General features: G+C 34.0%; 1 protein-coding gene across 1 annotated transcript in view; it reads right to left on the bottom strand.

Moving 5' to 3' along the window:
• The window catches only part of Pmp70 (ATP binding cassette subfamily D member Pmp70), a 35,867-nt gene extending 29,903 nt beyond the window's left edge, over positions 1–5,964 (bottom strand). The window contains 4 exon segments of the mRNA XM_018518077.1: positions 5,196–5,241; positions 5,327–5,451; positions 5,454–5,525; positions 5,527–5,964. Coding sequence (XP_018373579.1) covers positions 5,196–5,241; positions 5,327–5,451; positions 5,454–5,525; positions 5,527–5,562 — 279 coding nt within the window. The 5' untranslated portion in view covers positions 5,563–5,964.
• Between the last annotated feature and the right edge of the window lie 8,788 nt (positions 5,965–14,752).

The raw sequence follows: 14,752 nt of genomic DNA on the forward strand, positions 1-14,752 counted from the left end.
GACCAATCACAGTCGATTATTCTTCTCACATTCGACTGTGATTGGTCAATTTCTTACTCTTACTTCTTACTCCGTGTATTGTAGACGGGCCTTAAGGGTGCCGTCACATGCGACGTAACTTGCGTAAGCGTAACTTGCGCCGACCAATCATATCATTTCACTTGAACATCAGTTTCTGTCTAGTCACTTTATGCTTTTTACGCTATTTTTTGTTGTTACGCCGAAACATGATAGAACCACTATGCGTCGAATCTAATTTCTGGCTCACTTTAGCTTATTCTGACTGGAAAAAATGCACAAGGGTTTCGATTTTGCAACAGTACAATTATAAAAGTCATGCGCCCCTTTGCATCGCGTGAAAAGTCGAAACCCATGTGGAACAATACAATTATAGATCTCATTTTGCCTTTGTGACAGATTTCCTAACCTCAATAGTTATCAACTTTAACGCTTAATATCTTAGATCACAAGGCAGAACGTTTTTTTTTGCCAGATCCTTTCGTTTCATGTAAAAACGCATCGAATAAGCCTAAGAGTGGTTTCACAAAATTTTCCGATTTTAATAATTTATTCGATCATCCGCTCATATATACGCTATGGAAAGGTACCGGTTCCCCATGAGGCGTACTTTTCGAGATGCGTAAGTTACGAAAACCAATCGTAAATTCATTTAGCATTTCTGTTAGAGTGTACAACAGAAATTCGAATCAGCAATTGGTTGCATTAGTTCCGCATTTCTCTAATCTTCCGCGAAATACGCTCAATGTGAATGCGGGCTTTCAGAATGGCGTATTCTAGTAAATAAAAAATAACGTATTCTAGTAAATTACTATAATACGCAGGTTACGCCGCATGTGACGGCACCCTAAAGACCTTGGCGCATAGAAAAACTTAAAGACCATTCTACATTAGTCGTATCGTAGACGTCGCAAGTCATAAGCTTGTTGCTTCAGCCAATCCGATGCTTCAATTTTAAAATCCTATGAAGGCCCGTCTACAATACACGGAGTAAGAAGTAAAGCCAGCGGCACACGATGCTTTTTTTCCTGCTGGATTGCTAGCTGGATTTGCGTGCTTGCTGCCGTGTTGGCAACAGTGCTGGCTGTGCTATTGGCTGTGTTGCTAGTTTGGCTTCAGACGATGCGAGTTTTAGTACTGGCTGAGCAACTGGAATTTATTACAAGTACATAAAAATTCCTAACCTGAGCCCTGAGGAGTCATGAACTTTACCGATAAATATTTTGGTTCGCGGGGAAGAGCAACGCTTTTTCTGCCAGATTCTTTCGTTTTATGAAAAATCGTCGATTGAGACGATTACACATGTTTACAAGCTTCCCAGCGGCCATCTTCAAATGAAGCGGCGTCGTGATTGGTTCTACAATAAGCCAACATGAAATCAAGCAAGAAAAATAGCACCGGTTCTATCACGAAAATCCAGCGGATCAGCCAACAGCTGGGCCTGCAAGCCATACAATTTCCAGCATAGCAGCTAGTCAGATTGCCAGCACAGTAGCACGCAAGCAATCCAGCAGGAAAAAAAGCATCGTGTGCCGCTGGCTTAAGAGTAAGAAATGGACCAATCACAGTCGATTATTCTTCTCACATTCGACTGTGATTGGTCAATTTCTTACTCTTACTTCTTACTCCGTGTATTGTAGACGACGCCTAATTACGACGCTACGATACGACCAATGTAGAATGGCCTTAAGACGTAAGACTTAAGCAGTAACAAAATCAACATGTTGGATTCGCTATTGCTTACGTATGGTCTTACGGTCTCTATTGTGATTGGTCGATTCGTTTACTGCTTAAGTCTTACGCCTTAAGTTTTTTTATGTGCCATGGCCTTAAATTGTCCAACTCTGCATATGATTATTTGTACAATGCTAGCAACACTAGCAATTTATAGAAATTAAAATTATGTCGTTTAGAGATTTCGTTGATATCAACGTTATCCCCTCCACTTTTCGGGAAAATGTCTAATCCCCTCTATGTAGGTCAGTTCACGTTGCATGAAATTTCCAAATATTTTTGCACTTAAAATGAGATAGATATATATTTGGCTTCGAAAAGAGAGAAAGCGAAGATGATTTTCTAACTTGTTGAATCTCCGTTAACTTTAATGCTGATTCTATAATAAGTCTGTAGTCGGTGAAATAGCTTAATCAGTGAAGTTAGCCAATCAACGTTAGTCGTTACTAACTTAGAAAACAAAAGCCATTAAGCTAAGAAGAAGAAGAACGTTAGTCGTACAAGTTGGCTATTAGCCCGGATCCTCATGCGGGCAACAGCGCTTTGACACAGAGCGCTAATTGGTGAAAAGCCGGTTGTGGGAGTAAAATTTACTCCTACCACCCGTTTTTCACCAATCAGCGTTCGGTGTCAAAGCGCTGTTGTTCGTATGAGGATCCGGGCTTAGTTTGACTCGTGCTTATTGTTTATGGACCAAATTCCTTACCACGAGTCTCACTCGTGGTTGTAGGCCAAAGGGTTAAGTCTTACGCCTTAAGTTTTTTTATGTGCCATGGCCTTAAGTTTTAGCAGGGAAATAGACTAAGCCCGGATCCTCATACGGACAACAGTGCTTTGACATCAAACGCTGATTGGCGAAAAACGAGTGATGGGGGTAAATTTTACCCCCACAATCGGCTTTTCACCAATTAGCGCTGTGTGTCAAAGCGCTGTTGCCCGTATGAGGATCCGGGCTAAGGCACTATAAACGTGAGTATTCGCATCCGCCATTTTTACTCCTTTTCTCACTCTCTTGCTCCTTTTCTCAATTCCTTGCTCTCTCTCCATTCCGCCGCTAAACTAAGGCCCAGTTTCACAACTTACGGTTAACTCTTAACCGAGGTTCAACTTATTTGTCACCTTTTTCCAATTCTAGAATTGAAAAGAGATAATGAATAAGTTGAACTTCGGTTAAGAGTTAACCGTCAGTGAAACTGGGCCTAAGAAGATTGAAGAAAGAAGAGAGAAGGTTCAAGAGAGAACAAACAGTGGGGAAAGGAGTAAAAATGGTGGACGCGAATACCTACGTTTCTAGTGCTCTAGTCAGACTCCTTACCACGAGTCTCACTCGTGGTTGTAGGCCAAAGGGTTAAGCAGTAAGTGAATCGACCAATCGCAATAGAGACCGTAAGACCATACGTAAGCAATAGCGAATCCAACATGTTGATTTCGTTACTGCTTTAAGCGGGGAGCACAGACTCTTGCATAACGCACAACACGTAATGCATAAGAATATGTACCAATCGAAGTTCTCCGTTTCTTTCCCTTCCATGTAATAGAGAACTCTGGTTGTTTCAATTTCTTATGGCTACTGCACACTGGACGCGATGAGCGATGAGCGACGAGCGATACCCAATAAAAACTCTGCTTTTTCTCACGTAACGACGCAAAGCAAAGCTCTCATTGGATATCGCTCGTCGCTCATCGCGTCCAGTGTGCAGTAACCATTATGCTTCATGAGTTATGCGTTATGCAAGAGTCTGCTTCCCGCTTAAGTCTTATGGGCCTTCTACAATAAGCCGCAAGTCAGAACATCAGAAGTCTGAAGGCCGCGACACAGACTTTTGCATAATGCATGGTGCATAAACGAATCAACTAATCAGAATCTTTCCTTTCCTCCCATTCCATGGAAAAGAAGAATTTCGATTGATTAATTCTTATGCACTATGCGTTACCCCGGATCTACAATAGATTTTTAAGCTTTAAGCCACAAGGAATGGACGAATCACAATCAATTATTCTCCTCACATTTGACTGTAGTTGGTCAATTTCTTACGGCTTAAGGCTTAAAACACCTATTGTAGATCCGGACTTATGCGTTATGCAAAAGCTTGTGTCTGGGCTCTAAAGGCGGTCACACATGAAATGCATAACAGAGCATAAGCATAACGTAAGCAAACTGCTGGACCAATGAGCATCTAGCATAATGTCGCCATATTGATTTACATAAGATGCTCATTGGTTTAGTGGCCTTATGTTATGCTTATGCTCTGTTATGCATTTCATATGCGATAGCCTTAAGGCTATATCCACACAAACTTGCATAGCCGCATAAGCATATACACAAAGAAAATTATCCAATTGCAGTTCTCTTTTAAAGTCGTACATAAAATGTGATTGGATAATTTTCTTTATGCATACGTTTATGCGGCTATGCAAGTTTGTGTGGATATACCTTAAGAGCCATTCCACACAACTTGCATAGCTGCATAAACATGTGCATAAAGAAAATCATCCAATCGTAGTTTACGTTTGTCTTCATGACAGAAATGTGGATAATTTTCTTTATGCTATTGGCAGCTTCACCGATTATGACTTAAGATCGCTTAGAATTTCTGACTTGCGTCTTCAGGCCGCAGCACACACTTTTGCATAACGCATAACGCATAGTGCATAAGCGAATCAACAATCAGAATCTTTCCTTTCCTCTTGTTCCATAAAAAAGAATTTTGATTGGTTGATTCTTTTATGCACTATGCACTATGCGTTATGCAAGAGTGTGTGCTGCGGCCTTTATTGTAGAAGGCCCATTACATCTTAAGTTTTTCTATGTGCCAAGGCCTTTAGGATTACCTCGGATCTACAATAGGTGTTTTAAGCCTTAAGCCGTAAGAAATTGACCAATTACAGTCGAATCCGAGAAGAATAAGCGACTGTGATTCGCCCATTTCTTATGGCTTAAGGCTTAAAACCCTATTGTAGATCGGACTTACACGACTACAGATTCATTGTAGAATCAGTATAACAATGGGTGCATTCAGCAGAAAAGAGCGCTACTAGAGCGCTCGCTGTTATTGGTGTATTCTTCCAGATCTAAAATTCTAATTGGATGATTTAAAAGAATACACCAATAACAGCGAGCGCTCTAGTAGCGCTCTTTTCTGCTGAATGCACCCATTATCTCGGTTCGCGAGGCAAAGCAACTTTTTTTTTGCTAGATTCGTTTACTTCGTGCAAAAATACGTCGAATGAGACTTAATCAAAATCGGAGGTGAGGAGGTTAAACTCAATAATTGTCCTTTGTTACTCACTGGAATACCAAGAAAGAATGATATTTATGTCGACTTGTGTCACTAGATTGGAAGCATCGAATGTTGAAACAATATTAAACCAATCTCGTCAATGAATTGTGCTAGTCGGAGCTGGTTAGAATTCTTCAACAAAGATCTATTTTACACTCTTACCTCCTTGATAATATACTGAATGTCATTGTTAATAGGCCATTGATTCCTGCAAGCACTCAACGTTACTCAGAGATCCACTCATCGATTGACACTCATTGATAGCGAAATGGAGATTGACGCGTAATACTCACTTGGTCTTCTTACTCGTCCACCTTTTGCTACGGTTCCTTAGTATCCAGATGAGCGTGCTGACCGCGACCGCGCCAGCCAGGGTGCGTCTGGTGGCGAATTTGCTGAGGGCCGGTGCCATCTCGGTGCATTCGGTGTCGACAATCGAGAGTCGAGCTCGCGTACGTGCGTTACCAGCTGCGCCGTCCTGGCAGCCCTGGCGCGGCGGTTGAACTATCGCGCGTAGCCTTTGGAGCATAAAGTCAGGTTAGCCAGGACAAGAGCGGATGAGTCAAACGCCGTTGTGCCAAGATGGTGGTGGTAGCGACGATTGAGTGGGAGATTTAAGATGGAGAGGAGGAGAAAGAGAGAGGCACGGACGAGGAGCTGTCTGTTGCCGACGTCGACGGTTGACTCGATCAGCGGCATTCTGCGTGGACTTTCTGCGATCGCGTAATAGTAGAGTATATATATCTATTGTACGTAATAACGGAGATGAAACTGCGGATGTACTGTGCACTGTGCAATCATCGCGTTTCTTCTCTTTCTCCTTCCTTGCACCGCGCGTTGCGCCGAATGTCGAATGCCGGCAGCAAAAGTGCAAATACAAAGTATGCACTCCAAACTACTTTCAAGATTGCAAACATCCGCCGCGTATTCGAACAACATGCTAGACAGCTAGAACCTACTGTTGCGCAGTGATATGTTCGAGGATCCCGAAGTGGGATGGGGATATCCCATGAGCGAAATGCGAGACGAATCGATTCTAAACTGGCATCGCAATGTATACGCGCGTATACATTTTCTATATATTTATGGAATTTCTTAATTATCAAGAAATAAAAACTGAAATTATATAATGCTGCAGAAAACTTTTTTCATTAAAAAAATAGAAACAAAAAAATAAACATAACACATGTTGAATATTAAAAATATTAAAAAATAATAAATATTAAAATATTCAAACACGTAACACATAACGTAACATATATGTATACATACAATATTAAAAATTAAATATTAAATAGATATATAAAAAGCAAAGTTGGCAAGTAACGCATTATTTGTAATTTCGTTATCGTTACATATGTTACTTCTTTTGATAACGCTTGAGTTACATTTTCTTCTGAATAACGTTCATAGTAACGCAGTTTTATATTTTTGGGGTAATGGTAACGATTTTATTAGTTACTTTTATCGTTACTTTAAACTTTATTTCTATTTACGTAAAAGTTTTAATTGTAATTAGAGGGTATATACATATATGAATATATATTACATATATATATCTATATATCTACATATTTATCAGTTTTTGAGTTTTATTCCTCTACTAAAAAAATAGAATTCTAACATCTTTTTTACAAGGTTGGGTAGTGCTAAGTTAAAAAGATAAAAGTTAAGTTAAAAAGTTAATTAATTTTAACTTAACTTAGTTACATTTTAGACTCTTAACTTTTTTTTTAACTTAATTTAGTTATATTTTATCGGTAACTATATATGTATATTAACTTTTAATTTGATTTTTTTTAAGTCAATCTTTAGATACAATGCAAGAGGCTAATGAATATATAATTTAGTAATGTTATATTGTATAATCGTTACTTGTGGACAAAAATAATCAGATTAAATAAATAAAGCTGTAAGAAAGGAAAAATACGAAAAATTATGTAAAATAGTCAAACTTTTTCTTTTTTCTTTTTTTGGTTGTTTGTTCGAACCAAATTTAACTTAACTTTTTAATTACTTTTTTTATTAACTTAACTTTTAATTCAATTAATTTTATTATGGATTAACTTGTATTTTAATTAAGTTAAATTTTCAAAGCTGTGTTAACTTTAACTTAATTTAGTTTAAAAAAAAGTTAACTTACCCAATCCTGCTTTTTTGTAGTTACTGCAAGAATCTGCATATAATAGCGTTTTTCATTGGCAGTACTAATGCGCATTCATTGTACTTTAAAGTCATTGTACAATCGACGTAAAGATGTATGGTTAATAAAAATATAAAAACGAGTTAAGAACGTTTTCCGAAAAATCTATTTTCTTTAGATTTTTTTGAAACTTCCAGAAAAAGCTTGTTTTAGTGTCCTGAACATATGCTTTAAAATTTAATACCGGGAGCGGGATTAAAAATCGAGATGTTCCACTTCAAAGTTGAAGCGTTTAATAGGATCCCTATCTAACAACAAAGCTTATTCGAAAGTGGTCTTTTTATTCACTGCACAAAAGTTTTTCTTAACAATTTTTTGAAACAATGAGACATAAAACTTGATATCACAAGGAATAATATGAAATTTGTCTGAATATGGCTTCCGGTATTCGTTTTTGAGAAATTATTGAGCAAAGTAAGTAGTTCCATAAAAAAGAATTTTATTTCACATAATTTATATTTATTAGAACATTAACTATATTGTATAAAAAAAACTTGTATAAAAACATTAACACTTATGGAATATCTTACACTATATAAAAGTGAAATAAATTATTTTCATAATGGTGAGCACTAATGTGCTTATTAGGTTGAGTACGACTCAGTCCTTAAACCGCGATATCCTCAATATATTTTAATGTGCTATTTGATAAAATATTATACTTTAGGCATTATTTTATCTCAGATATCATATTTTAGATTTAGATTAAAGATTTAGATTAAAGCGTAGTACGGCTTTAATGTGCACTAACAATAAATAAGCACAAGTTTTGCTAATAAAAAACGCTATAATATTGTATTAGTGTGTACAAAAGAAGTAACGATTCGTTACATTTTGAGTGACGGTAATAGGCCAGTCGCCAGAGGTTTTAAAAAGAAAGAAATTATTTACAAGTATTTTATTGTTTTAATCGACAGTTTGAGGTATATAAAGACTAAATTTAAAAGTGTTACAACATTAAGGGGGGCACTTGAAAGTAATTAAGCATAAAGTTTTTTTTTGGTTTTTCGATTAAAACGAAAAGAGATGTCGAAAAATATCAAGAGAGCTTTTTTATTGCAGCTGAAATTTCTTACAACAGAAGTTTTTAACGAGCTTTGTACTATGAATAGAACCGGAGATACAGCGGTTTGAAGATGAGTGAAATTTCTTGAAAAAAAAAACAGCAAAAATAGGTACTTTTTCAGTTATTGCCTTTTACATCGTTTTGAGTGCATCAGAGAGTAAAAAGTGACATAAGATAATTTAAAGTAAATACCTTACCGAAAAAAATGATTTTTTGACAAAATTCATCCATTTCGTATATTATCGTTTGAAGTGTTTTTTTTTTTTTTTTTTCGTATATATAATACCTCCTATAAAAAACTTACATAAACTAAAAAAAACTGTTACATAAATAATATAATTCAAATAGTAATATTGTTAATTTTTTATTATAAATTACCCCTCAGTAGTACGTATGTATGTATTAAAAAAAAAAATTAAATAAAATCTTTAAATTTCGCCAATTGCAAAAAGAATATATATTTTCTTGCAACATATAACATATACTATTATACTTTGTAAATTGCGAAAAGAACATATATTTTATTGCAACATATAACATTTAATTAATGAGAAAAAGTGATACGTACCTTTATCTTTCTATTTAAGAGTCTTTTATATTTGTAATGGAATACAACATTTAATCTCAAAAAATTAAAGACGAAGCATCACAAAATGAGAAAATTTTATTAAAATAACAAAATTTTTTATGTAAAGAAACTTGGCGCGCTGCTAGATTTCAAAATATAATAAGATAATCATCAAATAATACCGAATAAGAAACATAATAAAGAGATTTAAGAAAGAAAATGTGTGTGTGTGTGAGATGGACTAACAATATACAATGTGTGTGTATGTACGAGCAAATAATTAAAAATACCAAATATGAAAAGTAATGAAGAGATTTAAGAAAGAGAATGAGGTGAATTAATAATATACAGCGTATTCATATGTGTGAGCAAATTTAGATAGGTATACGGCTTAGATTTAATATAGGATGAGTATTTATATGTTGTGCGTTATATATTGTAAAAGCGTATAAGAATAGGATAATGATTTCAAATGTAAGACATGCGGTTTAAGTTAAATTTAAAAGTAGATTTAAAATTAATTATAATCTTAATTGTGTGTGTGTGTGTAATTGTGATTGTAATTTTGTTGATGTTAATTCATGTTAATTAAATAGTAATCATCGTTTATTTCTTTTATGTAACATTTACTCATTATATTTTGAGGTCTAGCAGCACGCCAAGTTTTTTACATAACAAATTTTGTTATTTTAATAAAATTTTCTCATTTTGTGATGCTTCGTCTTTAATTTTCTGAGATTAAATGCAAATATAAAAGACTCTTGAATATTGAATATGAAAGATAAAGGCATAGTATATATATATATATATACACAGTAGCGTAACTCTCCTGATTTTATGTTTCCCAAAATGGAGTGCACATGCGCGAAATAAGTAAGTTGCCCAGTACCGCCATCTAAATTTCTATCTCACTTCTTTCTTTTTCCTTTCTCTCTTTTAGGGCCGTTTAAATATTTCCCTTTAACGATTTGAAAATACCTCTATGATATTCTCTTTGGAAAGTTAAAATTTGGAGGGAGAGAATTAGTGTAATTGTCATTTGCGCTTAAGCTGTGTCAGTTTAAGAAAACTCCAAATGACTACATAGTTTGTGACTAAAAAGTAAAAATAGTGCAAAAGAGAAAAAAGTTAAAATAGTACAAGTGATGAAAGTGAAAATAGTGCAAAAGTGATATAAGTGAAAAAATTAAGTGAAACGAGGAACGAAAATCTCCTTAGGAGAATAGTTAACCTATACAACTATTGTATAAGTTTTATATTCTTTTGAAAGCACTTTTGATCTTAGCTTTGTTTCCGATATTGCTATATAGGAGAGTTTTAACCACAAAAGAAAACTAAACATAAAGAATGAATGGAAGAAAACAGCCAAACTGTGCAGTATCATTCAGAATTATAATGTGGAACAATATTTTTTTAGATTTCTAAAAGAGCACACACACGACAGGTAATATTTTATAATTATTACTTTATGATATGTAAATCATATTTTTATTAATTTTACTATGTATTGTCGTCTACTAAAAGGTTGGATATATATGTATATGTGTGTGTACAGATGGTTGCAGTGGATACAAGCATGTGGAAGGCTGGATCTAGAACCCAAAGATTCAGAATATGCCTATCAAAATTACCGTTTGTGCCATTTGCATTTTGAAAAAAAAAATGGTACAATATTAACAAAATTAGCTCGTTTTCACCCAGATGCTGTACCTACTTTATTTGGATTACATTTTAGACAAGAGTAAGTTTTTATTTTTAATAATTAATTATTTTTTAATAATTCAGTTTAATAGAATTAGGTTTCATCAAATTGAGTTATACTGTACAGTCAGCAACTAAAAAATTGCAACACTTTCTTTTTGATGGATTTCGGAATGCCTGCTTACCGAACGATTAGTTCTTATTTATGGATCTATAAGTAAGAACCAATCGCTCAGTGAATAGGTTGCACTCCGAAACCCATTGAAAAAAGTGTTGCAATCTTTTAGTTGCTTGCTGTATATACATATAAAGTAGTACATATAAAATAGTATATAATAGTTTTGCAACAAAATAATTGCTTTAATAATGGTATATGTATAACTACTCAAATAATATATGGTAACGGTATCTGATAATAGTTGTTAATTATATTTATTATTAAAACAATTTATAAATACAAGAAAATAATTAAAATCTTTTTTCAGAAATGTAACAACTGATGAAAAAGAAAAAGAAGATGCATTCACAGAAAAAATGGATCGGTATATATTTAAACTGAAATATTTTATATTTTTTCATATAATGATATTCTATACAATTGATATACATATATTTTTTTATTGCAGAAATACATGTGCAGAGGCAACTGATGTTAAGTGGTTCAAGTGCAAGAAGAGACTAAGTAATTTATATTAATGGAAAATATTTTTTAATAAAAAATTTTTTTTTATTTTCAGCAATGCCGGTACTTCAGAAATAATTCTGCCAATCACTGTCATCCATGATATAGAAGCTGAAAAAGTTAAACCGTAAGTTTTCATTCAGTACATTATAGTAAAGGATATATTTTTCTTTTCTTATTTTCAATAATAAAATTTTCTTACAACATTTAATTATTACTAGAATGTGTAGTTTAAAAATTATTATATATTTCTCTTTTTTAACTTCATTTTTTATTTAATATTATTTGAATTGTTTATGTCTTATTAGTAGAATTTATTAGAGTGCTTATCATATTCAAAAATAATCTTTTTTATCATGAACTTAATGGATTCGTATCATATTACAGAAGTACATCCGGGAGTCAACACATTAAATCATCGGATGATAGCTTAAGAAAGAAAAAAATACGTTTGAAGATCAAAAGATTACAGGCACAAAATAAAATGCTACGTGTAACAATTCGACGACTTCGTTTGGAAAAAAAAACTAAGGTAAAAATTAAAAAAGATAACGAATATAAGCGTTTGAAAGAATTAGGCCATAAATTGTTGCCCGAAAATTTTAGTAGAATACTAATGGCACAAGTTGACGCACAATTTAAAAGTAAACGTGGCAGAAGATATGATCCCGAATTAAAAAAATTTGCTTTATCTTTGTATTTTTTAAGTCCACGAACTTATCGAGAATTGCAAAAATCTATTGCATTGTCTTCTGTATGGTCTTTAAATTTATTTAAGATATTTAATTTATTTAAAAAGATGGGATAATTGTACCGGGTATAAATGATAAAATTTTTGAAGCAATGAAATTAAAATTAAATTCTCTACCATTAATAGAACGTCATTGCGTATTATGTGCAGATAAAATGAATTTAAAAAATCACTTGTTTTATAATATATCAAGAAATGAAATTATTGGATTCGAGGATACTGGTGATAAAAAATCATCTATACCTGCAAAAAATGCTTTGGTTATAATGGCACGTAGCATTGCAGGTGAATAGAAACTGCCCGTTTGCTTCTGTTTTGTAGAGACTACGTGCCGTAGAGCAATGTATTAAAAAATCTTTTATTTGATATTATAATTAAGTTACAAAATTGTGGTACTATGGTGCATGCATTAATTACAGATATGGGTTCTAATTTTATACAATTATCTCGTAATTTAGGAATCTCGCCACAAAATTCTTCTTTTTTAGTTAACAATGAAAAGGTAGTTTACATTTTTGATACTCCACACTTAATAAAAGCAACTCGCAATAATTTATTGAAATACAATTTTAAAATTAATAATAAAATAGCTTCTTGGGATCACATTGTACAATTTTATAAATGAGACAGCACGCAATGGATAAAAGCAGCTCCTAAATTATCAATGAATCATATTGAATCAAATAATTTTTCAAAAATGAGAGTAAAGTATGCTGTACAAATATTCAGTAATCATGCAGCTACAGGAATGTCTTCCGGTTTTCTTCCAACTGAAGCAGATTGGAACTATAAATTTAATCATTTTGATAAATTATTTGATATTTTAAATTCATCAAGTTTAAATAATTATTAAGAATATGGAAAAGCTTTTACCGGAAATAACAAACAAATGCAGTTTTTAGAAGAAATGTTATATTTCGTAAAGTCTATTAAAGTTGTAAATCAAAATGACAAATATGTACAAGTGAAATGCTTTGATGGCTGGCAGATAACAATTAATGGAATTATTCAGCTCTGGACAATATTAAAGATTATGATTTTCAGTATTTCCGAATACGCGTAGAATAAATCAAGATAGCGTCAAAAATTTTTTTGGCTCTGTTCAGCAACAAGGTGATAATTGCCTTAATCCGACACCTATACAATTTACACGTGCTTTTAAAAAACTATTCAGTACGAAATTTTTAGAACATTTGAAAACCCAAAATTGTGCTCCTAATAATGATGACATATTAAATTTTATTAGACCGTCTAATATCAAAGAGTCCACAACTTCGAAATTTGTTCTATCATCGGTATAAAATGAAATTTTAAATATTCCGAATCATGATTATCGTTCAATGACTTTGCTAGAAGAAAATGCATTAAAGTATGTATGCGGCTATTTAATTAAAAAGTGTACAGCAATACATCCATATGATATATGTACAAAATATGTAAGTGAAAATAAGGCTGTCAGATGATATATTATATTGTTCTTTTCGAGTTTGTAAAAATGAAGAAGGAAATTTATTTGGAAATTTTAACCTAGTAAGGACTTTTATAATTATATTCCAAAATTAGAAGAAATTTGTAAAAAAATTTGAAAAGAATTGTTTTCAGAAAAATATTGGTAATTATTTATTGCAATTGGCACGAAATATAACTTTTAAACCACCGTGTCCAAATTTCCCAACTACTTATTTAATAAAAGAATTGTTTCCTCCTATACGTATATATTTCAGACTATCACAGCATAATAAATCATGTAAAAAAATATAAAAAAATAATATTAGGTGTACAACTTTGTTTCTGCCGTTTTTTTCCCGAAATTCGAGGCTTTATTGTAAAAAACAGGTTATACATTTATGATTCAAAGTATTGTCCATCGCTGGCCACTACTTTTTCCCATTTTTCGGGCAGCGTACGAATCCCGCGTCGAAAAAACGGGTCATCTTTTGAGGCGATCCACGAATCGATCCAATTTTTTACTTCTTCATAAGACCGGAAGTGCTGGTCAGCCAGGCCGTGTGCCATTGATCGAAACAAGTGATAGTCAGAGAGAGCAACGTCTGGAAAATACGGTGGATGGTGTAAGACTTACCATTTCAACGTTTCCAAGTATGTCTTGATCACTTTCGCAACATGGGGTCGAGGGGTGGCACCTAGTTGGACACGGCTCAATTAGACACGAGCCACTCACAGCGCTTGAGACTACAAAGCTCCTAAGCACCGGTCGCTGTGATTGATAATGTCCAATCGAGCCGTGGTCAATCGGGATCAACCCGGGTCGAGCATTATCATGCTGCAAAATCACTTTATCCTGTCTCTCGTTGTATTGCGGCCGTTTGTCTTTGAATGCTCGGCTCAAACGCATCAATTGCGTTCGATACCGATCGTCTGTTATTGTTTCAGTCGGTTTTAACAGCTCATAATACACTACGCCGAGATAGTCCCACCAAATACAGAGCATGACCTTGGAGCCGTGAATATTCGATTTGGCCGTCGACGTGGAAGCATGGCCGGGAACTCCCCATGATTTTCTGCGCTTGGGGTTATCGTAATGAAACCATTTTTCGTCCCCAGTTACAATGCGATGCAGAAATCCCTTCCGTCTTTGCCTTTCAAGCAGCTGTTCACAAGCAAACGCCGTTCAACATCTCTCGACTTCAACTCGTACGGCACCCAATCCTTGCTTCTGAATCATTCCTATGGCTTTGAGGCGTTTTGAAATGGCTTGTTGAGTCACTCCCAATGATCGTGCCAATT

Source organism: Trachymyrmex cornetzi, unplaced genomic scaffold (assembly GCF_001594075.2).
Source record: "Trachymyrmex cornetzi isolate Tcor2-1 unplaced genomic scaffold, Tcor1.1 scaffold733, whole genome shotgun sequence".
In the NCBI taxonomy this organism is placed as follows: Eukaryota; Metazoa; Arthropoda; class Insecta; order Hymenoptera; family Formicidae; genus Trachymyrmex; species Trachymyrmex cornetzi.